At 45.6% G+C, this 24002-nt stretch overlaps 1 protein-coding gene across 1 annotated transcript in view; it reads right to left on the bottom strand.

Annotated features, from left to right (window-relative positions):
• LOC124552281 (tyrosine-protein kinase Fer-like) overlaps positions 1 to 24002 on the bottom strand; it is a 124993-nt gene that overhangs the window by 81504 nt on the left and 19487 nt on the right. The window contains exon 2 of the mRNA XM_047126559.1: positions 12357 to 12545. Coding sequence (XP_046982515.1) covers positions 12357 to 12545 — 189 coding nt within the window. The remainder of the gene's footprint in view (positions 1 to 12356; positions 12546 to 24002) is intronic.

Genomic DNA, 24002 nt, shown 5'->3' on the forward strand with positions numbered 1-24002 from the left:
GCCGGCCGACCGCCCACAGACCAAAACAGGTTTTGCCAGAGAAAAGGGATAATGGCCTGCATGTTCACCTTAAAACCAAAACCCACTGTATTATTGGGAGAGCCCCAGCATACACATTTTTTTTGACAGACCTAGTTTGCAGTTTCAGAGTTCTCACAAGTGAACAGTAAATGCCTAACGCAGATGCTATATATTTCTGGTTTGGTCGGCTTAGCCATTCTCTCATTTGTAAGAGTAACGCTGATTGGTGGACTATTTCTGACGCAATGAGCTGGGGGAGTGCAGAAAAGACAGCGGATAACATACCCTTTCGCTTTTTGCGTGGAGGGAAGTCGTTCCGGTGACGCTCTTGTAGCGGGAACACGTAGCGAAAGCGAGTGCGCTCGTGCGTGTACAGAGAGAGCGAGGAACAAAGTCTCTACTCAGTACTGCACTGAGAGAGCACCTCTGTCGCTAGCGAATCGGAGTCATACTCTATATTGAGTCGCTTGTGATTAAGTGTTTGTTCACTGTGTTGGCCACGACACTTCGTGTGTGATGTGAACACAGATGGAGCATTAGTTAGCACCTGAGAGCGAACATTGAGTGGCATCATGGTGGACTGGTTCAAAAATGGCTCTGAGCACTATGGGACTTAACATTTATGATCATCAGTCCCCTAGAACTTAGAACTACTTAAACCTAACTAACCTAAGGACATCACACAACACCCAGTCATCACGAGGCAGAGAAAATCCCTGACCCCGCAGGGAATCGAACCCGGGAACCCAGGCGTGGGAAGCGAGAACGCTTCCGCACGACCACGAGCTGCGGACGGTGGACTGGTTATCTGACCAGTGTACCACCACACGTATGTTACACTAGGTGCAGATAGGAGTCCTTGACTTCATCAAGGCACAGTGAGAGTTCGATTGTTGAAGGTCAGTCCAGATAGAAATAGATAGTTTTGTTATTTTTCAGCGGCAAACGACGCAGGCAACAATCATTGCAGCTCACGGTATTGTGCGCTACAGTGTAGGCGAGCCCCATCTTTCCTCAGTTAGAAATAACATACTTCATTCACGTCACTCCATTACATTTCCCATGCGACAGCCTCGACCGTACTTAGAAAAATACAGTCGGGTAATTACTCCAGTTGAGTAGGTGCGGCTCTCATTCTGCCAAGCAAATAACATTCTTAAAGAAAAGGGATAAAAGAGCTTTCCCACATTTTGTATATAAATGTCATTAACAGGATTCCTGTCCATAAGAGGTAACCTCCTATTCCGAAAAGAACTCGGAAATGTGTGTATCAGTTTATAAATAAAAGTTTCACTTGATTTTCTTAAATTTTGCAATAAATAATATTTTCCGTTGGTTTAATGTTTTTCTTGCAGTAACTAGCAATAATCCAGTACCCAAGTATCCCACTAGATACGTAAGAATATGTAGAATATTTTTGTGTCTTTTCGTTACAGCGGGCGACTCCAGAAGATACTTATTGCTGAAAGTTGTTCAGCCATTTCTATGTGGTACGTTAGGAGCGTCTTTCTGACTTCTGTAGTAGTGTGGGGTGGAAACTGCTTGTTGGAGGAGCCAAGGGGTACTTGTCAGATCAATCCGTTGCGCAACTCGTCAACATAATACCCACACACTGACACTGTCGAAGGGTGTCCTGAACGAGAATCATCTTTAACTTCCGTCTGGACGTTTTTAAACCGTGTGAACCACTCGTAATACCGAGGCGGCTTAAGGACTCATCACCATAGGCTTCCTGCATCATTTGGTGTGTCATTGTGAAGGATTTCTTTCGTTTCACGCATAACTGAATGCACGCGCGTTGCTCCTCTAGCTCTGCCATCGGAAAATTCGCAAACTGTGCGACACGACATTGTACTGAATACAGAACTGTACAATAGCTAACAGACATACGTCAGTGAAACATCTGGCAGTTACACATTAAACACAGGCGTGTACATGAATGTCAACTGCATTTCGCTCCAACACACCACTGGTGAAATTACGAATGTTCCAGAGTTTTTTGAACAGACCTCGTACATGGTAGCCATTTGCTGTCTGTAGCCATCTTGGAATCCGCGGATCGATTTTGCTATAAAAAAACTGTAGAAAAACACTTTTTCCAGCTTTTCCAAGGAACCATCCATGAACTAATGGGGCCTTGAGTCTGGCAGTGGGCCATATAAAACGCAAAAAGAACCATTCGATTTGCTCCATTTGCATAAGCTGGAAGACGTGTGCAATATTCATCCTTTCGGCCTCTGTTATGGGATAGTCACAGTATGACGAGCCTTCTGCAGGTATACAAATGCTTCCTAAAAACTAGACACCCCAAATGGTCATGAAGGCCCAAAGATACCGACCGGCCGCCGTATCATCCTCAGCCAACAGGCATCACTGAATGCAGATAAGCAAGTGTATGTGGTCAGCACACCGCTCTCCCGGCCGTATGTCAGTTTACGAGACCGGAGCCGCTATTTCTCAACCAAATAGCTCCTCAGTTTGCCTCACAAGGGCTGAGTGCATCCCGCTTGCCAACAGCGCCCGGCAGGCCGGATGGTCACCCATCCAAATGCTAGACCAGCCCGACAGGGCTTGACTTTGGTGTTCTGACGGGAATTGTTGTTGCCACTGTGGCAAGGCCGTTGGCACAAATGCTTCCTAGCCTACGGCTATCCAGAACACTTGGCCCTGCCTTTGTGTCAGCAATAGAATCAGAGGTATGAGCACCAGAGGAATCCCGTTTTTAAGCGAAGTATTTTGGAACATACCCGTATTAGGCCAGCGCATGATGTCGCACGCGTACCAATAGGCACTGCTGTTATCGTGCTGGAAGACGTTTTCCTTGTTCAACGATACATATAACACAATCTCGTCGCAAGCAAGCAACATTTAATTGCTGTTACTGAATGAGCAATTCCCTGCATAATGTTTCATTATGCACCGAATGTAGATGCCCTTATTCCTACCTGCACTAACTCATCAGAAGAGTCCAGACACACCTACGTTATGCGAAATTTACCACTAGATGTCCCGAGAAGGGGGCCCACTCAGTATAAAGGGAGGTGGAGAGTACTGTGTGATCAACAGCGAAGCAGCGACACCAGAATGGGTCGGAGAGTTTATTGATTTAGAACGTGGACCAGTCTTTGGATGTCACCTGGCAAGTAGAGTTCCCCAATGGTGAAATCGAGTTTTTGAACCCATCTGTACCGTGATGTAGGTTAAGATCCCAGCTATGGCACCCTGCAGCTGTTCACTCTGGTCAGTATTTGTAGGAGCTTGTGGGTTCGAGTACGCATACCCGTAGGGGTAGCGTCTTTCATTCATAATCTGGCCGTGCGGTTAAAGGTGCTGCAGCCTGGAACCGCAAGACCGCTACGGTCGCAGGTTCGAATCCTGCCTCAGGCATGGATGTTTGTGATGTCCTTAGGTTAGTTAGGTTTAACTAGTTCTAAGTTATAGGGGACTAATGACCTCAGCAGTTGAGTCCCATAGTGCTCAGAGCCATTTGAACCATTTTCATTCATAATCAAAACGTCTTCGGTCCCGGGTTCGATCCCCGCCACTGCCTAAATTTTGATAAATAATCAGCATTGGCGGCCGAAGACTTCCGGCATAAGAAGTCAGCCTCATTCTGCCAACGGCCTTGTCAAAGAGGGCGGAGGAGCGGATAGAGGTTCAGGGCACTCTCTTGTCCTAGGGGTGGGAAATTGCCCCTAAAGGCGGAAGAATCAGCAATGATCAACGACATGAGGATGCAGAAGGCAATGGAAACCACTGCATTAAAGACACGTAACGTGTATCCACAGGACATGTGGCCTGTAATTGAAGAAGTGTCATGATGATCTCTCCATTGGCAAAAGATTCCGGAATAGTCCCCCATTCGGATCTCCGGGAGGGGACTGCCAAGGGGGAGGTAACCATGAGAAAAAGATTGAATAATCAACGAAAGGATAACGATCTACGACTCGGGGCGTGGAATGTCAGAAGCTTGAACGTGGTAGGGAAACTAGAAAATCTGAAAAGGGAAATCTAGATATAGTAGGGGTCAGTGAAGTGAAGTGGAAGGAAGACAAGGATTTCTGGTCAGATGAGTATCGAGTAATATCAACAGCAGCAGAAAATGGTATAACAGGTGTAGGATTCGTTATGAATAGGAAGATAGGGCAGAGGTTGTGTTACTGTGAACAGTTCAGTGACTGGGTTCTAATCAGAATCGACAGCAGACCAACATCGACAACGATAGTTCAGGTATACATGCCGACGTCGCAAGCTGAAGATGAACAGATAGAGAAAGTGTATGAGGATATTGAAAGGGTAATGCGGTATGTAAAGGGGGATGAAAATCTAATAGTCATGGGCGACTGGAATGCAGTTGTAGGGGAAGGAGCAGAAGAAAAGGTTACAAGAGAATATGGGCTTGGGACAAGGAATGAAAGAGGAGAAAGACTAATTGAGTTCTGTAACAAGTTTCAGCTAGTAATAGCGAATACCCTGTTGAAGAATCACAAGAGGAGGAGGTATACTTGGAAATGGCCGGGAGATACGGGAATATTTCAATTAGATTACATCATGGTCAGACAGAGATTCCGAAATCAGATACTGGACTGTAAGGCGTACCCAGGAGCAGATATAGACTCAGTTCACAATATAGTAGTGATGAAGAGTAGGCTGAAGTTCAAGACATTAGTCAGGAAGAATCAATACGCAAAGAAGTGGAATACGGAAGTACTAAGGAATGACGAGATACGTTTCAAGTTCTCTAACGCTATAGATACAGCAATAAGGAATAGCGCAGTAGGCAGTACAGTTGAAGAGGAATGGAAATCTCTAAAACGGGCCATCACAGAAGTTGGGAAGGAAAACATAGGTACAAAGAAGGTAGCTGCGAAGAAACCATGGGTAACAGAAGAAATACTTCAGTTGATTGATGAAAGGAGGAAGTACAAACATGTTCCGGGAAAATCAGGAATACAGAAATACAAGTCTGTGAGGAATGAAATAAATAGGAAGTGCAGGGAAGCTAAGACGAAATGGCTGCAGGAAAAATGTGAAGACATCGAAAAAGATATGATTGTCGGAAGGACAGACTCAGCATACAGGAAAGTCAAAACAACCTTTGGTGACATTAAAAGCAACGGTGGTAACATTAAGAGTGCAACGGGAATTCCACTGTTAAATGCAGAGGAGAGAGCAGATAGGTGGAAAGAATACATTGAAAGCCTCTATGAGGGTGAAGATTTGTCTGATATGATAGAAGAAGAAACAGGAGTCGATTTAGAAGAGATAGGGGATCCTGTATTAGAATCGGAATTTAAAAGAGCTTTGGAGGACTTACGGTCAAATAAGGCAGAAGGGACAGATAACATTCCATCAGAATTTCTAAAATCATTGGGGGAAGTAGCAACAAAACGACTATTCACGTTGGTGTGTAGAATATATGAGTCTGGCGACATACCATCTGACTTTCGGAAAAGCATCATCCACACAATTCCGAAGACGGCAAGAGCTGACAAGTGCGAGAATTATCGCACAGTCAGCTTAACAGCTCATGCATCGAAGCTGCTTACAAGAATAATATACAGAAGAATGGAAAAGAAAATTGAGAATGCGCTAGGTGACGATCAGTTTGGCTTTAGGAAAAGTAAAGGGACGAGAGAGGCAATTCTGACGTTACGGCTAATAATGGAAGCAAGGCTAAAGAAAAATTAAGACACTTTCATAGGATTTGTCGACCTGGAAAAAGCGTTCGACAATATAAAATGGTGCAAGCTGTTCGAGGTTCTGAAAAAAGTAGGGGTAAGCTATAGGGAGAGACGGGTCATATACAATATGTACAACAACCAAGAGGGAATAATAAGAGTGGACGATCAGGAACGAAGTGCTCGTATTAAGAAGGGTGTAAGACAAGGCTGTAGCCTTTCGCCCCTACTCTTCAATCTGTACATTGAGGAAGCAATGATGGAAATAAAAGAAAGGTTCAGGAGTGGAATTAAAATAAAAGGTGAAAGGATATCAATGATACGATTCGCTGATGACATTGCTATCCTGAGTGTAAGTGAAGAAGAATTAAATGATCTGCTGAACGGAATGAACAGTCTAATGAGTACACAGTATGGTTTGAGAGTAAATCGGAGAAAGACGAAGGTAATGAGAAGTAGTAGAAATGAGAACAGCGAGAAACTTAACATCAGGATTGATGGTCACGAAGTCAATGAAGTTAAGGAATTCTGCTAGCTAGGCAGTAAAATAACCAATGACGGACGGAGCAAGGAGGACATCAAAAGCAGACTCGCTGTGGCAAAAAAGGCATTTCTGGCCAAGAGAAGTCTACTAATATCAAATTCCGACCTTAATTTGAGGATGAAATTTCTGAGGATGTACGTCTGGAGTACAGCATTGTATGGTAGTGAAACATGGACTGTGGGAAAACCGGAACAGAAGAGAATCGAAGCATTTGAGATATAGTGCTATAGACGAATGTTGAAAATTAGGTGGACTGATAAGGTAAGGATTGAGGAGGTTCTACGCAGAATCGGAGAGGAAAGGAATATGTGGAAAACACTGATAAGGGGAAGGGACAGGATGATAGGACATCTGCTAAGACATGAGGGAATGACTTCCATGGTACTAGAGGGAGCTGTAGAGGGCAAAAACCGTAGAGGAAGACAGAGATTGGAATACGTCAAGCAAATAATTGAGGACGTAGGTTGCAAGTGGTACTCTGAGATGAAGAGGTTAGCACAGGAAAGGAATTCATGGCGGGCCGCATCAAACCACTCAGTATACTGATGACCAAAAAAAAAAAAAAAAAGTGGGTTCGAATCTCGTCAGGTTTAGTACTTTTTTTTCTTTTTAAATCATTAACGCCGTGCGGGGTAGCCGCGCGGTCTAGGGCGTCTTGTCACGGTCCACGCGGCTCCCGCCGTCGGAGATTCGAGTCCTCCCTCGGGCATGGGTGTGTGTGTCGTGCTTAGCGTAAGTTAGATTAAGTTAGATTAAGTAGTGTGTAAGCTTAGGGACCAATGACCTCCGTAATTTGGTCCCATAAGTCCATACCACAAATTTCCAATTAAATCATTAACGAAATGACTTTCATCATTATTTAATTAATCGGTTTTAATATAGTTTTTATTTGTACGCCCTTGCCACATTATTTTAATCACTGTGTGAGCGTCCCTCATTTGCTTCAGTTTTTTCTTTACATTATTCTCTTCAAAAATTGCGATTTTTGTGAATATGAATTTCACTATATTTATCTATTATAGCATTAAATTATTTTAAAATTCCTATTTATGAGTTAAGAAACAAAATACCAAAATCTATTTACACCTGAGTGCCAAACAATCTGGCACACCTGCCTAATATCGTGTAGGGGCTCCATGATCACGTAGAAGTGCTCCAACACGACGTGTCATGTATTCGACTAATGTCTGTAGTAATGTTTGAGGGGACTGACAACATGAATTCTGCAGGGTTGTCCATAAATCCCTAAGAGCACGAGGGGGTGGAGATCTCTTCTGAACAGCACGTTGCGAGGCATCCCAGATATGTTCATGTCTGGGGAGTGTGGTGGCCAGCCGAAGTGTTTAAACTCATAAGAGTGTTCCCGGACCCACTCTGTAGCAGTTCTGGACGTGTTGTGTGTTGCATTGTCCTGCTGGAATTTCCCAAGTCCGTTGCACAATGGACATGAATGGATGCAGTTGATCAGACAGTATGCTTACGTACGTGTCACCTGTCAGAGCCGAATCTAGACTTATCAGGCGTCCCATATCACACCAACTGCACACTCCGCACACCGTTACACAGCCTCCACCAGCTTCAACAGTCCTCCCTTGACGCGCAGGATCCATGGATTGATGCGGAGGTCTCCATACCCGTACAAGTCCATCCGCTCCATACAATTTGAATCGAGACTCGTCCGAACAGGCAACACGTTTCCAGTCATCAGCAGTCCATTGTTGCTGTTGACGGGCCAAGGCGAGGCGTAAAGGTTTGTCTCGTGCAGTCATCAAGGGTAGACGAGTGGGCCTTCGGCTCCGAAAGCCCATATCGATGATGTTTCGTTGAGTGGTTCGCATGCTGACACTTGTTGACGACCCACCATTGAAATCTTCAGAAATTTGCGGAAAGGTTTCGCTTCTGTTACTTTGAACGATTCTCTTCAGTCGTCGTTTGGTCCCGTTCTTGCAGGATCTTTTTCCGGGCGCAGCGATTTGATGTTTTACCGGATTCATGACATTCACGGTACACTCGTGAAACGGTCGTACGTGAATATCCGCACTTCATCGCTGCCTCGGATATGCTGTGTCCCATCGGTCGTGCGCCGACTGTAACACCACGTTCAATCTCACTTAAATCTTGATAACCTGCCATTGTAGCAGCAGTAACCGATCTAACAACTGCGCCAGACACTTGTTGTCTTGTATAGGCGTTGCCGACTGCAGCGCCGTAATCTGTCTGTTTACATTTCTCTGTATTTGAATACGCATGCCCATACCTTTCATTGGCGCTTCAGTGGTTGGCTCTGAGCACTATGGGACTTAACTACTGTGGTCATCAGTCCCCTAGAACTTAGAACTACTTGAACCTAACTAACCTAAGGACATCACACACATCCATGCCCGAGGCAGGATTCGAACCTGCGACCGTAGCAGTCGCGCGGTTCCGGACTGCGCGCCTAGAACCGCTAGACCACCGCGGCCGGCGCGCTTCAGTGCATATTGACAGTGTAGTGATGTGAAAAATAGATGCTTCGTTACCAGACGTGTAATTCTTTTTTGCAAGGTAATCGTCATAGAAACATTTAAAACATAAGCTAAATATGTATTGCACTATGGACAAAATAACGCAGATGACGATGTAAATAAAAGAACGGTTTGTAAGCATTAAGAGTTTAAACGAAATTAGAAATAAATACACTGCACACAATACTGTTGACGAAAAGACAGCGCGATAATACAAAATAAACTAAAACGAAATTAACACATAAAATTAATTAAAACACATGAACAAAGATTTCAAGTGGAAAAAGGATTATAGGAAGAAAACCGAGAGCAAATGAAGTAGTTGATATTATGATTAAAATGATGTGATAAAGGAATGGCAACAAGAAATTACTTTTAAATCAAATAATTGAATAAAAATGATGACCAAAGTCGAAGATTTAAAAATATAAAAAAATTTTACTGCAGCTAGGGAGATTCGAACCATAACCTCATGCATGTGCAGCTACTGTCCATTGCATTACCTGATGCAACTTTTTAACGCTACTGTCCCACAAAATTCAGAAACTTTTCTCGTCAGTTACTCGCAGTCGTCAATTCTGATCGATGTGCTGGCCGCCAACTAGCCAGAGTTGAACCCGACTCATCGTTCAATTGAAAGAGACTCTTCCTTGTTGACTTTGCGAAATGGGCTCAATTTCTTGCAGCATTATTTGTAATGAGTCTTCGCACGCTTGGGGAATATACACTACTGGAAATTAAAACTGCTACACCTAGAAGAAATGCAGATGATAATTGGGTATTCATTGGACAAATGTATTATACTAGAACTTGCATGTGGTTACATTTTCACGCAATTTGGGTGCATAGATCCTGAGAAATCAGTACCCAGAACAACCACCTCTGGCCGTAATAATGGCCTTGATACGCCTGGGCATTGAGTCAAACAGAGCTTGGATGGCGTGTACAGGTACAGCTGCTCATGCAGCTTCAACACGATACCACAGTTCATAAAGAGAAGTGACTGGTGTATTGTGACGAGCCAGTTGCTCGGCCACCATTGACCAGACGTGTTCAGTTGCTAAGAGATCTGGAGAATGTGCTGGCCAGGGCAGCAGTCGAACACTTTCTGTATCCAGAAAGGTCCGTACTGGACCTGCAACATGCGGTCGTGCATTATCCTGCTGAAATGTAGGGTTTCGCAGGGATCGAATGAAGGGTACAGCCACGGGTCGTAACACATCTGAAATGTAACGTCCACTGTTCAAAGGGCCGTCAATGCGAACAAGAGGTGACCGAGACGTGTAACCAATGGCACACCATACCGTCCGCCTGGTGATACGCCAGTACGGCGATGACGAATACACGCTTCCAATGTGCGTTCACCGCGATGTCGCCAAACACGGATGCTACCATCGTGATGAAAGAACCAGAACCTGGATTCATCCGAGAAAATGGCGTTTTGCCATTCGTGCACCCAGGTTCGTCGTTGAGTACACCGTTGCAGGCGCTACTGTCTGTGATGCACTGTCAAGGGTAACCGCAGCCACGGTCTCCAAGCTGATAGGCCGTGCTGCTGCAAATGTCGTCGAACTGTTCGTGCAGATGGTTGCTGTCTTGCAAACGTCCCCATCTGTTGACTCAGGGATCGAGACGTGGCTGCACGATCCGTTACAGCCACGCGGATAAGATGCCTGTCATCTCGACTGCTAGTGATACGAGGCCGTTGGGATCCAGCACGGCGTTCCGTATTACCCTCCTGAACCCACCGATTCCATATTCTGCTAACAGTCATTGGATCTCGACCAACGCGAGCAGCAATGTCGCGATACGATGAACCGCAATCGCGATAGACTTCAATCCGACCTTTATCAAAGTCGGAAACGTGATGGTACGCATTTCTCCTCCTTACACGAGGCATCACAACAACGTTCCACCAGGCAACGTCGGTCAACTCCTGCTTGTGTATGAGAAATTGGTTGGACACTTCCCTCATGTCAGCACGTTGTAGGTGTCGCCACCTGCGCCAACCTTGAGTGAATGCTCTGAAAAGCTAATCATTTGCATATCACAGCATCTTATTCCTGTCGGTTAAATTTCGCGTCTGTAGCACGTCATCTTCGTGGTGTAGCAATTTTAATGGCCAGTAGTGTAAGTTAAGTAAATCTTGTGTTTTTCGTTACTTGTTCACTAATCATTGCTGCTTCTGTCCGACTTCCCTGCAAGGACAGATGCCACACCACTATGTAGCCCACCTCTCCTTAGCACTGTGTACAAAGTCGTACACGACAGCCACAAACCGAGCGAGGTGCAGCAATGGTTAGCACACTGGACTCACATTAGGGATGGTGGCGGTTCAAACCTGCATCAGGCCATCCTTACTCAGTTTTTCCATGATTTCCCTAAATCGCTTCAGGCAAATGCCGGGATGGATCCTTTGAAAAGGCATGGCCGACTTCTTGCCTTATCCTTCCGTAATCCGATGGGACGAATAACCTCTTGCTACCCTTCCCCCCCCCCCCCCGAAAATCAACCAACCAATCAACTAATCAACAACCCGAATCACACTGAGCGCTTGTGCCGTGAGGTTCTAGGCGCTTCAATCTGGAACCGCATGACCGCTACGGTCGCAGGTTCGAGTCCTGCCTCGGGCATGGATGTGTGTGATGTCCTTAGATTCGTTAGGTTTAAGTAGTTCTAAGTTCTAGGGGACTGATGACCTCAGAAGTTAAGTCCCATAGTGCTCAGAGTCATTTGAGTCACTTGAACAGGCGAGAACGGTAAGGGTACGAGCGTCATTTTCATTGTATTCGCGATGACGAGGTGGATGGTGCATGCGTCCATCTCGAGCTCGTTGAGTGCAATTTCGAATAATGTTTTGGCTTGGACGTCTTCTCTTTGGGAATCGATCCGCATAAATTGCGCAGTTGGAGCGTAATTGTTATGACATTCACCTAAATTTAACATCATTTCAACAAACTCTATAGGAGGATAGTGAGCCATATTTCGCTAAAGAGTAATTTACTTTCGTCAGTTCACAATCTGAAAGTGAAGTGACGTCTAATCGCATTGCATCGATCTTTATACTGAGCCATAGTTCGCAGTTCGGCCACGGTAGCGTCACAGTCGGGTGGGTAATGCAATTGTGAAGAGTTCCCTAACGAGATTTTAATACCCTCCATCAAAAACTGTGCCGAGTAGGATACATTTTGTAAAAAAAAAAAAAAAAAAAAAAAAAAAAAAAATAGTTTAATTTGGCGTAATGAAAGAATTGGTGCACATTTTGTATCAATTTGATGCGTCCTTCTCGGATCATACTAAATAAGTCGGACTTCTTCCCCAATTTTAATTTTTCTCGATTTCAGCTCCATCTGGCAATGGTTTAAAAAGTGTTTCTAACAAAACTTGATTACTTTTTTTATGGAGAATCCGAAACAGCCAAAAAAAAAAAAAAAACGGGTTTCCATTTAAGATTCAAAAGTTGCCCCCGCCCCACCCAAGGGGGAGGGGGCTGGGGGTTACGTATAGTATCATTTGATGTCCCCCTCTGAGCTTACATTAAGTCCCATAGTCCTCAGAGCCATTTGAACCACTTTGAACCACACTGAGCGCTGCTTTTGCACTCACCTCGTGGCTGCGCAGCAGTATGATGTGCTTGACGTCCCGCTGCCACCGCACGGACAGAGTGAGTCGCGGCGTGTTCTTGACGGACGACTCCCTCACCAGGAAGTCGCCGTCTGCACACAGCAGCGGCTCCGCCAGCTCGCGGGTCAGCCTTCCGTGATACCACAGCTTCCCTTGTAGATCCTCCTCCACCTGTGGGCCAAAAACACACCAGTCTACAAAGCGACACCAACACTTGCTCACTATACATCGCACCAGCCAAAAACAACGACTCATGTCCCTGGAATCACGAACCCCCTTCCAGCTGCAGACACACTTACTGGAGTACCACAGGGTTCAGTGTTCTGTCCACACATTATTATCTCTACCGATTGGGATGTGGGACCTCCTTCCTGCAGCTGACAAAACTACTAGAGAAAAACTTCCTGGCAGATTAAAACTGTGTGCCAGACCGAGACTCGAACTTGGGACCTTTGCCTTTCACAGGCAAGTGCTCTACCAACTGAGCCACCAAGCACATCTCACGCCCCGTCCTCACAGCTTTACTTCTGCCAGTATCTCGTCTCCTACCTTCCAAACTTCACAGGAGCTCTCCTGCTAACCGTGCAGAACTAGCACTCCTGAAAGAAAGGATATAGCGGAGACATGGCTCAACCACAGCCTGGGGGATGTTTCCAGAATGAGATTTTCACTCTGCAGCAGAGTGTGCGCTGATATGAAAGGCAAAGGCCCCGAGATCGAGTCTCGGTCTGGCACACAGTTTTAATCTGCCAGGAAGTTTCATATCAGCACACACTCCGCTGGAGAGTGAAAATCTCATTCTGAAAACTACCGGAGTACACACAGTTCAGTGTGTGTCCACACATTATTTTCTCTATCGATTGGTATGTGGAACCTCCTTCCAACTGCAGACAAACCTACTGGTGCATCACAGGATTCAGTGTTGCATCCACACATCATTTTCTCTATCGATTGGTATGTGGAATCTTTCCCCTCCGGCAAACAGACCTTCTGGAGTACCACTTGGTTCAGTGTTGTGTCCACACATTATTTTCTCTATCGATTGGTATGTGGAATCTCCTCCTTGCTGCAAACAGAGCTACTGGAGTACCACAGGGTTCAGTGTTGTGTCCACACATTATTATCTCTACCTATTGGTCTGTGGAATCTCCTTCCTGCTGCAGACAATCCTACTGGAGTACCACAGGATTCAATATGGCGTCCACACATTATTTTTTCATCCAGTGTGTTTCAGTTATTTTTAGAGGCTTCCACATAAATTTGTCTTGGGGAGCTTGAATAGTCTGGTGAAGGAGTGCCAGGCTTGATTGCTGCTCCACTTCTGTTAAATTATGGAATATTCATGTGAACAACATGCTACACAGACAGTTTGTTGTAAAAATATTGTTCACAATTTCGTTTCCAGAATTACTTTTGAGTTAGCAGATATTCTGACGTATGCAAGTACTTTCTAACGATTATAATTGTCAAATTTGTTTTTACACTGAGGTTACAGAAGTCATGTGATAGCGATATGCACATATACAGATGGCGAGAGTATAGGTACAGAACGAATAAAAGGGCAGTGAATTGACAACGCTGTCATTTCTACTCAGGTGACTCGTGTGGAAACGTTTCTGACGTGATTATGGTCGTACGATGGGAATTAACAGATTTTGAATGAAGAATGGAAGTTGGAGCTAGATGCATGGGACATTCCATTTCGGAAATCATTAGGGAATTCAATATTCCGGGATACACAATGACAGGAGTGTGCCGAGAATACTAAATTTCAGGCATTACCTCTCACTGTTGGACAAGAAGAGAGTAGAAGCTTTTGAAATGTGGTGCTACAGAAGAATGCTGAAGATTAGATGGGTAGATCACATAACTAATGAGGAAGTATTGAATAGGATTGGGGAGAAGAGAAATTTGTTGCACAACTTGACTAGAAGAAGGTATCGGTTGGTAGGACATGTTCTGAGGCATCAAGGGATCACCTATTTAGTATTGGAGGGCAGCGTGGAGGGTAAAAATCGTAGAGAGATGAATACACTAAACAGATTCAGAAGGATGTAGGTTGCAGTAGGTACTGGGAGATGAAGAAGCTTCCACAGGATAGAGTAGCATGGAGAGCTGCACCAAACCAGTCTCAGGACTGAAGACCACAACAAAACAACCTCTCACTGTGGAAAAGGCAATGGCCATCGGCCTTTACGTAACGACCGAGAGCAGTGGCGTTTGCGTAGAGTTGTCAGTGAGCCCAAGAAGCCACGAACCGGAGTTGTGAACAAGGCACTGTGCAAGCTTGTGGTGGCTCCACAATGGTGTGGGCTGCGTTTACATGAAACAGACTGGATCCTCTGGTTGCACAAACAGACAGCCAGCAAATGACATTTTTTGCATGTGATATAATTACAAATTCACATTTTTTGGGTGTTTTCGTTTATTTACACAATAAAACTTTGCTTCTTGGCAAATTTCAAGGCTCTACACTAACGGAGAGTACCCTACAGTTGACCCGGACGATTGACTGTGCGGTCTAACATACGGCTTTCCGGGTGGGAAGGAGCGCTGGTCCCCAGCACAAATACGCCCAGCGGATTTGTGTCGAGGTCCGGTGAGCCAGCCAGTCTGTGGATGGTTTTTAGGTGGTTTTCCATCTGCCTCGGCAAATGCGGGCTGGTTGGTTCCCCTTACTCCGCCTTAGCTTTATTATGTAGACGATTGCTGCGCAAACAAGTTCTCCACGTACGCGTACACCACCATTACTCTACCACGCAAACATAGGGATTACACTCGTCTGGTGTGAGACGTTCACTGGGGGCGTCCACCGGGGGGCGAAACCGCACAATAACCCTGGGTTCGGTGTGGGGCGGCTGAGGGGTGAAGTGGACTGCGGTAGTCGTCTTGGGGTTCCTGGTTAACATCACACGACTTAACCTTACAGTTTTTGATGAATCAGTTAGTAAAAGTGTGGCATAAATGACCGTATCTTTTGACTGAAGTAACTTAGAACCTAATGTTTATTTTACCACCAAGGGACCATAGACCTTTCAATTTGATACGTCAAGCCGTTCATGAGAAAAAGTGTCCTGAAAAGCAGGAGAGACAGACAGACAGACAGATAACAAATTGATCATATAAAGTGTCTGTTTTTAATCGATTGAGGTACGCAATCCTAGCAACGAAGATTGATTTAGATAACTACAAAAGAACCATCACTCAGTCAATAGCTGGGCACTAATGACCTCAGCTATTTGCATACTAAGCCCAAAAAAGAAACTATGTAATTAAATGTACTCCAACTGTGCACAGTTAATTTCTTTTACGTGTTTCACATCCGCTACGCTGCCGCTTATTGTTGTTGTTGTGGTCTTCCAGTCCAAAGACTGGCTTGGTGCAGCTCTCCATGCTATTCTATCCCTTGCGATCCTCTTTATCTTACATATCTACTACAACCTACGCCCATTTGTACTGCTTACTGTATTCGTACATTGGTATCCGTTTACAATTTTTAACTCTCCTCTTCGCACTCCACCCCCCCCCCCCCCCCACACCCCCACACTCCCTTCCATTAACAAACGGAAGATTTTTCGATGCGTTATGATGTGTCCTATTTCCTGATCCCCTTTTTTAGTCAACTTGCACCACACATTTCTTTCTTCCTCAATTCGATTTAGTACCTCCCAGTATCACTGCCTTCTCACCTAGTCTTCAGCATTCATCTACAGCACCACATATCAAAAGCTTATTTTCTCTTCTTGAACTATTTCTTGGAGACGTTTCACTTCTGTACACTTCAGACAATAGCTTAAGTAAAGACTTTCTACATGTTACATTCATCTTCGATGTTAACATATTACTATTTTTGGTAATGCTTTTCTTTGTACTGCTACTTCATATATTACAATCTCTCTGTTTCATAAACCGTCAGCTATCTTCCTGTCCAAACAGCGAAAACCACCTAGTACGTTTAATATCTCATTTCCTAACCTTTTTTCCTTGAGTATCACCTAATTTAGTTCGACTAAATCCCACTTGTTTTATTTCTGCTGATATTCACCTCGTAACATTTTTCCAAGGCACTGTTCACTTCGCCGTTCAACTGATCTTCAAAATCCTTTGCCATTTCTAACAGACTTACAGTAGCATCAGCAAACCAGAATCCTTTTATTCCTTCCCCTTGCAGTTGGACACCCTTTCCCGTTTGCTCCTGGTTTGCTCTACCACTAACAAACAATACAGAGCGTGTAACATAAGGGACAATATCACTGTCTTCTCAACTACTGCTTCCCTTTCACGTCCTTCAACTGTTGTAGCTGCTGCCTGCTGTCTACATAAGTTGCAGATAACTTTTCGCTCTCTGTATTTCATCTCTTATACCTTCAGCAACCTTAGATAGAGCATTAATTTTGGTTGTCGAACCGATGACTGCAAAACTGCGAAATTACACGCAGTCCTTGCATCTAGAACGTCCCACTCACTTTCAGTCGCCACTCAACGTGAACACTCTAGTTGGATGGTGTTCTAAAGTTCCAGGTTGTTGTCCACCAAGCCAGTTGGGTGTTGTCCTGCACTGAGTTCTTTTTTGGGGCAGAGGGAGGGAGGAGAGAGAAGGTAGGACAACCGTCTTCCCAGGGGCAGGATACTGCACACCACGTCTTCCTCACCTGTGTCAACATCTTCATCTCAGACTAGCACTTTGCCCCAATGTTCTCAATTATTTGCTTGACTTACTCAAATCTCTGCCTCCCTCTACACTTTTCATTCTGTGCAGCTCCCTGCCTCTTCTTGTTTCCAGTTCTTTCCATATGTTCCTCCCCCTCGCAGATTCTGTGGGCAATCTCCTAATTCCTCATCAGTCGACCTAGCTCCCAGCATATTTCTGTAGCATTACTTTGAAAACTCTTCGATTCTCTACTTTACCGTTTTTCGCACAATCTCTGATCATTCCAGTCAAGGCTATACTCTAAAAGTACATTCTCACTGATTAGTTCCTCAGACCGATGTTTCACAGTAGTAGACTTTTCTTTCGTCTGCTAGTCTATTTTTTATGTCCTCCTTTCTGAGAAAAACGTCTAGTAAACATGGACTAAGATGCTTACCTTAAGAGGTATGAGCACATCATCATTGACACTGTGAAACAAACCTCTTATACTTCAATCTCTTTGCTTTCCACATTTCTGGGGTGGGTGATATTCTCAATAGTATGAAGGCGAGCCGTCGAAATTAAAATCCTATCGGCGGCATACAAGTACTTGCATTGTAGCACACAGAGTCTCTCCTAAATAAACTGCGTTCATAGGAGAACTGCTGTCTCAGATGTTACCGAAATTACACTACTGGCCATTAAAATTGCTACACCACGAAGATGACGTGCTACAGACGCGAAATTTAACCGACAGGAATAAGATGCTGTGATATGCAAATGATTAACTTTTCAGAGCATTCACACAAGCATGGCGCCGGTGGCGACACCTACAACGCACTAACATGAGGAAAATGTCTAACCGATATCTCATACACAAACAGCAGTTGACCGGCGTTGCGTGGTGAAACGTTGTTGTGATGCCTCGTGTAAGGAGGAGAAATGCGTACTATCACGTTTCCGACTTTGATATAGGTCGGATTGTAGCCTATCGTGATTGCGGTTTATCGTATCGCGATATTGCTGCTCGCGTTGGACGAGATCCAATGACTGTTAGGAGAATACGGAATCGGTGGGTTCAGGAGGGTAATACGGAACGCCGTGCTGGATCGCAACGGCCTCGTATCACTAGCAGTGGAGATGACAGGCATCTTATCCGCATGGCTGTAGCCACGTCTCGAACCCTGAGTCAACAGATGGGGACGTTTGCAAGACAACAACCATCCGCACGAACAGTTTGACGACGTTTGCAGGAGCACGGACTATCAGCTCGGAGATCGTGGCTGCGGTTACCCTTGATGCTGCATCACAGATAGCAGAGCGTTCGATGGTGTACTCGACGACGAACCTGGGTGCACTTATGGCAAAACGTCATTTTTTCGGATGAATACAGGTTCTGTTTGCAGCATCATGATGGTCGCATCCGTGTTTGGCGACATCGCGGTGAACGCACATTAGAAGCGTGTATTCGTCATCGTCATACTGTCGTATCAGCCGGCGTGATGGTATGGGGTGCCATTGGTTAAACGTCTCGGTCACCTCTTGTTCGCATTGACGGCACTTTGTACAGTGGACGTTACATTTCAGATGTGTTACGACCCGTGGCTTTACCCTTCATTCGATCCCTGCGAAACCCTGCATTTGAGCAGGACCGCATGTTGCAGGTCCTGTACGGGCCTTTCTGGATACAGAAAATGTTCGACTGCTGCCCTGGCCAGCACATTCTCCAGATCTCTCACCAATTTAAAACGTCTGGTCAATGGTGGCCGAGCAACTGTCTCATCACAATACGCCAGTCACTACTCTTGATGAACTGTGATATCGTGTTGAAGCTGCATGGGCAGCTGTACCTGTACACGCCATCCAAGCTGTGTTTGACTCAATGCCCAGGCGTATGAAGGCCGTTATTATGGCCAGAGGTGGTTGTTCTGAGTACTGATTTCTCAGGGCCTATGCTCCCAAGTTGCGTTAAAATGTAATCGCATATCAAATCTAGTATAATATATTTGTCCAATGAATACCCGTTTATCATTTGCATTTCTTTTTGGTGTAGCAATTTTAACGGCCAGTAGTGTAAATGAATAGGATAACAGTAACAGCAGGAAGATAAACATCGATTGGAAAATAGAGTGCAGGGTCTCATCAGTGTTTCAGGCAGTGGTGAGGGATACAAATTTCAACCCATAAAGTATTGCGCCACGACTAAGATTCCGAACAAAAAAAACTCTTCCTAATGTGACCGAGGTGTCAAAAGTGATTAACAGTCACGTAGAATTGGGAGGTGGCAGCCACGTAGCAGCAGTCAATGCTTCATTACACCACCAATACAATTCTTCCTACTCGTATTTGAGGCGTCAAACGTGATTAAAAGTCCCAAAGAACTGGGAGAAAACAGCCAGATAGCCACTGCCAATGCCTCTTTATGTTTCCAAGAAGTAACAGGAATAAAAGATCGTGACAGTAGGTTGGTTGATTTGGGGGAGGGGGCCAAACAGCGAGGTCACCAGTACCATATGATTAGGGGATGATGGGGGAGGAAGTAGGCCGTGCGCTGTCAAAGGAACGATCCCAGCATTTGCCCGAAGCGATTTGGGGAAATCACAACAAACCTAAATCAGGAAGGCCGGACGCGGGTTTGAACCGTTCAAAATGGTTCAAATGGCTCTGGGGACTATGGGACTTAACATCTGAGGTCATCATTCCCCTAGAACTTAGAACTACTTAAACCTAACTAACCTCAGGACATTACACACACCCATGCCCGAGGCAGGATTCGAACCTGCGTCCGTAGCGATCGTGCGGTTCCAGACTGAAGGGCCTAGAACCGCTCGGCCACTGCGGCCGGCTGTTTGAACCGTCGTCCTTGCGAATGCGAGTCCAGTGTGCTAACGACTGCACCACTTCGCTCGATGTGTAACACCTATTTTCGACTTATTTTGTATCTGTATCGATATTTCTACGTCAATTCGTAGCGTTGCTTATATAGAATGTTGTATCTATCATGGAAATTCTTTGACTATGTATTCAGTTATGTGAACTTTTAAACGATGTTGTTTAAATTATGCTTGTGGGTTTAAATAAACTCCTGGAAATTGAAATAAGAACACCGTGAATTCATTGTCCCAGGAAGGGGAAACTTTATTGACACATTCCTGGGGTCAGATACATCACATGATCACACTGACAGAACCACAGGCACATAGACACAGGCAACAGAGCATGCACAATGTCGGCACTAGTACAGTGTACATCCACCTTTCGCAGCAATGCAGGCTGCTATTCTCCCATGGAGACGATCGTAGAGATGCTGGATGTAGTCCTGTGGAACGGCTTGCCATGCCATTTCCACCTGGCGCCTCAGTTGGACCAGCGTTCGTGCTGGACGTGCAGACCGCGTGAGACGACGCTTCATCCAGTCCCAAACATGCTCAATGGGGGACAGATCCGGAGATCTTGCTGGCCAGGGTAGTTGACTTACACCTTCTAGAGCACGTTAGGTGGCACGGGATACATGCGGACGTGCATTGTCCTGTTGGAACAGCAAGTTCCCTTGCCGGTCTAGGAATGGTAGAACGATGGGTTCGATGACGGTTTGGATGTACCGTGCACTATTCAGTGTCCCCTCGACGATCACCAGTGGTGTACGGCCAGTGTAGGAGATCGCTCCCCACACCATGATGCCGGGTGTTGGCCCTGTGTGCCTCGGTCGTATGCAGTCCTGATTGTGGCGCTCACCTGCACGGCGCCAAACACGCATACGACCATCATTGGCACCAAGGCAGAAGCGACTCTCATCGCTGAAGACGACACGTCTCCATTCGTCCCTCCATTCACGCCTGTCGCGACACCACTGGAGGCGGGCTGCACGATGTTGGGGCGTGAGCGGAAGACGGCCTAACGGTGTGCGGGACCGTAGCCCAGCTTCATGGAGACGGTTGCGAATGGTCCTCGCCGATACCCCAGGAGCAACAGTGTCCCTAATTTGCTGGGAAGTGGCGGTGCGGTCCCCTACGGCACTGCGTAGTATCCTACGGTCTTGGCGTGCATCCGTGCGTCGCTGCGGTCCGGTCCCAGGTCGACGGGCACGTGCACCTTCCGCCGACCACTGGCGACAACATCGATGTACTGTGGAGACCTCACGCCCCACGTATTGAGCAATTCGGCGGTACGTCCACCCGGCCTCCCGCATGCCCACTATACGCCCTCGCTCAAAGTCCGTCAACTGCACATACGGTTCACGTCCACGCTGTCGCGGCATGCTACCAGTGTTAAAGACTGCGATAGAGCTCCGTATGCCACGGCAAACTGGCTGACACTGACGGCGGCGGTGCACAAATGCTGCGCAGCTAGCGCCATTCGACGGCCAACACCGCGGTTCCTGGTGTGTCCGCTGTGCCGTGCGTGTGATCATTGCTTGTACAGCCCTCTCGCAGTGTCCGGAGCAAGTATGGTGGGTCTGACACACCGGTGTCAATGTGTTCTTTTTTCCATTTCCAGGAGTGTAACTACTGCAATGATTAGTATATAATGTACTGTAAATGACTTGGTCCATAGTTAGGGGAAGTGGCGTTAAATGTAAAAGATGTAGGGAAGCCCCGCAGCTACGGAAGTATCCTGGCGGAGGGGAAAAGGTGTGTTTGGCGCGCAAGTGGCAACTCGTCCTCTGTGACGGGTAAGGAGGCTGGGCTGAGCAGTGCTGTGGTTAACATCTCCCTATCAGCAGTGGTTCGTTGTGGCTCATATTCGTGGAGTTTTGACTCCAGAAGAGCTTGAGAGCAGTATTTACGGGCGTCGGATTCTGCATTTGGTGATATTATTAGCCTGGAATGGTTTTTCGCCTTGTAAAAATATAATTCCGACGCCTATAAGAACTGTAACACGGCGAGCCCAAGAGTACTGCCATGGTTGCAACGCCACCAGGCTAACAGCCACTGCAAATTACGCCCCCAGTACCACCTGACTTCCACTAAATTGTTTACACTTGGCACACTGTAAATGAACCCGGTATTTGTGAAATTTTGTTAATTTTTATAATAATTGCGGTTAGCTAAGAACTCTGTCTTGCACCCGTGATTATCCCAATTCACAAACTTGAACAGGAGTTCTATCCTAGCGAATGTAATTCCGAGTGTCCTAAATTATTATGAAAAGACTTATTCGGCAGCTGTAGAAATAGTTATGATAACTTTCTGTTGTGTGCAGTTATAAAGTTCAGTTTTATAGTTTGGGAAATACTCCACTTCCAGTGCATTTTTAAGCCAGTCGATAGTCATTTCCTTAAACAATTTTAACTGTTGCATTTATGCACTTTGATCAAATGGTTCAAATTGCTCTGAGCACTACGGGACTCAACTGCTGTGGTCATCAGTCCCCTAGAACTTAGAACTACTCAAACCTAACTAACCTAAGGACATCACACACACCCATGCCCGAGGCAGGATTCGAACCTGCGACCGTAGCAGCAGCGCGGCTCCGGACGAGCGCCTAGAATCGCACGGCCACCGCAGCCGGCATCACACAATACCCAGTCATCACGAGGCAGAGAAAATCCCTGACCCCGTCGGGAATCGAACCCGGGAACCCGGGCGCGGGAAGCGAGAACGTCTTTGATCAGTATTGCGAAGTTTTATCAGCATTCATTTCATGAGGAAGTATCTGGAATTGAATTTAGTGTTGTGTTGCCATTTGCACATCAAATTATGTTTTGAGTAGATTAAAAGACTGCTTATTAAAGCACATTTGTTATTTAAAGGGTTATAGTTTTTTGTACTTTACTTTATTAATAATTATTGATGAGAATGCTTACCATTTCTCATACATACTTGTGTAGTTTTCTTAATGAACATGGTTCTTCAAACCATGAAAGTTTAAGGGTCGTCATGTACATCTACGTCCACATCTACACTCATACTCCGCAAGAGACCCGACGGTGTGTGGCGGAGGGTACCTTGAGTACCTCTATCGGTTCTCCCTTCTATTCCAGTCTCGTATTGTTCGTGGAAAGAAAGATTGTCGGTATGCCTCTGTGTGGGCTCTAATCTCTCTGATTTTATCCTCATGGTCTCTTCGCGAGGTATACGTAGGAGGGAGCAATATACTGCTTGACTCCTCGGTGAAGGTATGTTCTCGAAACCGAGCTACTGAGCGTCTCTCCTGCAGAGTCTTCCACTGAAGTTTATCCATCATCTCCGTAACGCTTTCGCGATTACTAAATGATCCCGTAACGAAGCGCGCTGCTCTCCGTTGAATCTTCTGTATCTCTTCTATCAACCCTATCTGGTACGGATCCCACACTGGTGAGCAGTATTCAAGCAGTGGGCGAACAAGTGTACTGTAACCTACTTCCTTTGTTTTCGGACTGCATTTCCTCAGGTGTCTTCCAATGAATCTCAGTCTGGCATCTGCTTTACCTACTCCCAGGTAATTTATGGAATTAACTGCTTCCAGTTGCTGAAGTGCTAAATGATAAAGGATCTTTCTTTCTATGTTTTCGCAGCACATTACACTTGTCTGCACTGAGATTCAGTTGCCATTCCCTGAACCATGCGTCAATTCGTTGCAGATCCTCCTGCATTTCAGTACAATTTTCCATTGTTACAACCTCTCGAGGTACTACAGCATCATCCGCAGAAAGCCTCATTAAACTTCCGATGTTATCCAAAGGTCATTTATGTATATTGTGAATAGCAACGGTCTTATGACACTCCCCTGCGGCACACCTGAAATCATTCTTACCTCGGAAGACTTCTCTCCATTGAGAATGACATGCTGTTTTCTGTTATCTAGGAACTCATCAATCCAATCACACAGTTGGTCTGATAGTCCATATGCTCTAACTTTGTTCATTAAACGACTATGGGGAACTGTACCTGGGAACCAGTGCCTATGGCCCTCCGAGTCTCGTAGAGAAACAGCGCGAGCTGGGGTTCACACGATCGTCTTTTTCGAAGCCCATGCTGATTCCTACAGAGTAGATTTCTAATCTCCAGAAAAGTCGA

The sequence above is a fragment of the Schistocerca americana genome, chromosome 10, assembly GCF_021461395.2.
Source record: "Schistocerca americana isolate TAMUIC-IGC-003095 chromosome 10, iqSchAmer2.1, whole genome shotgun sequence".
NCBI lineage: Eukaryota > Metazoa > Arthropoda > Insecta > Orthoptera > Acrididae > Schistocerca > Schistocerca americana.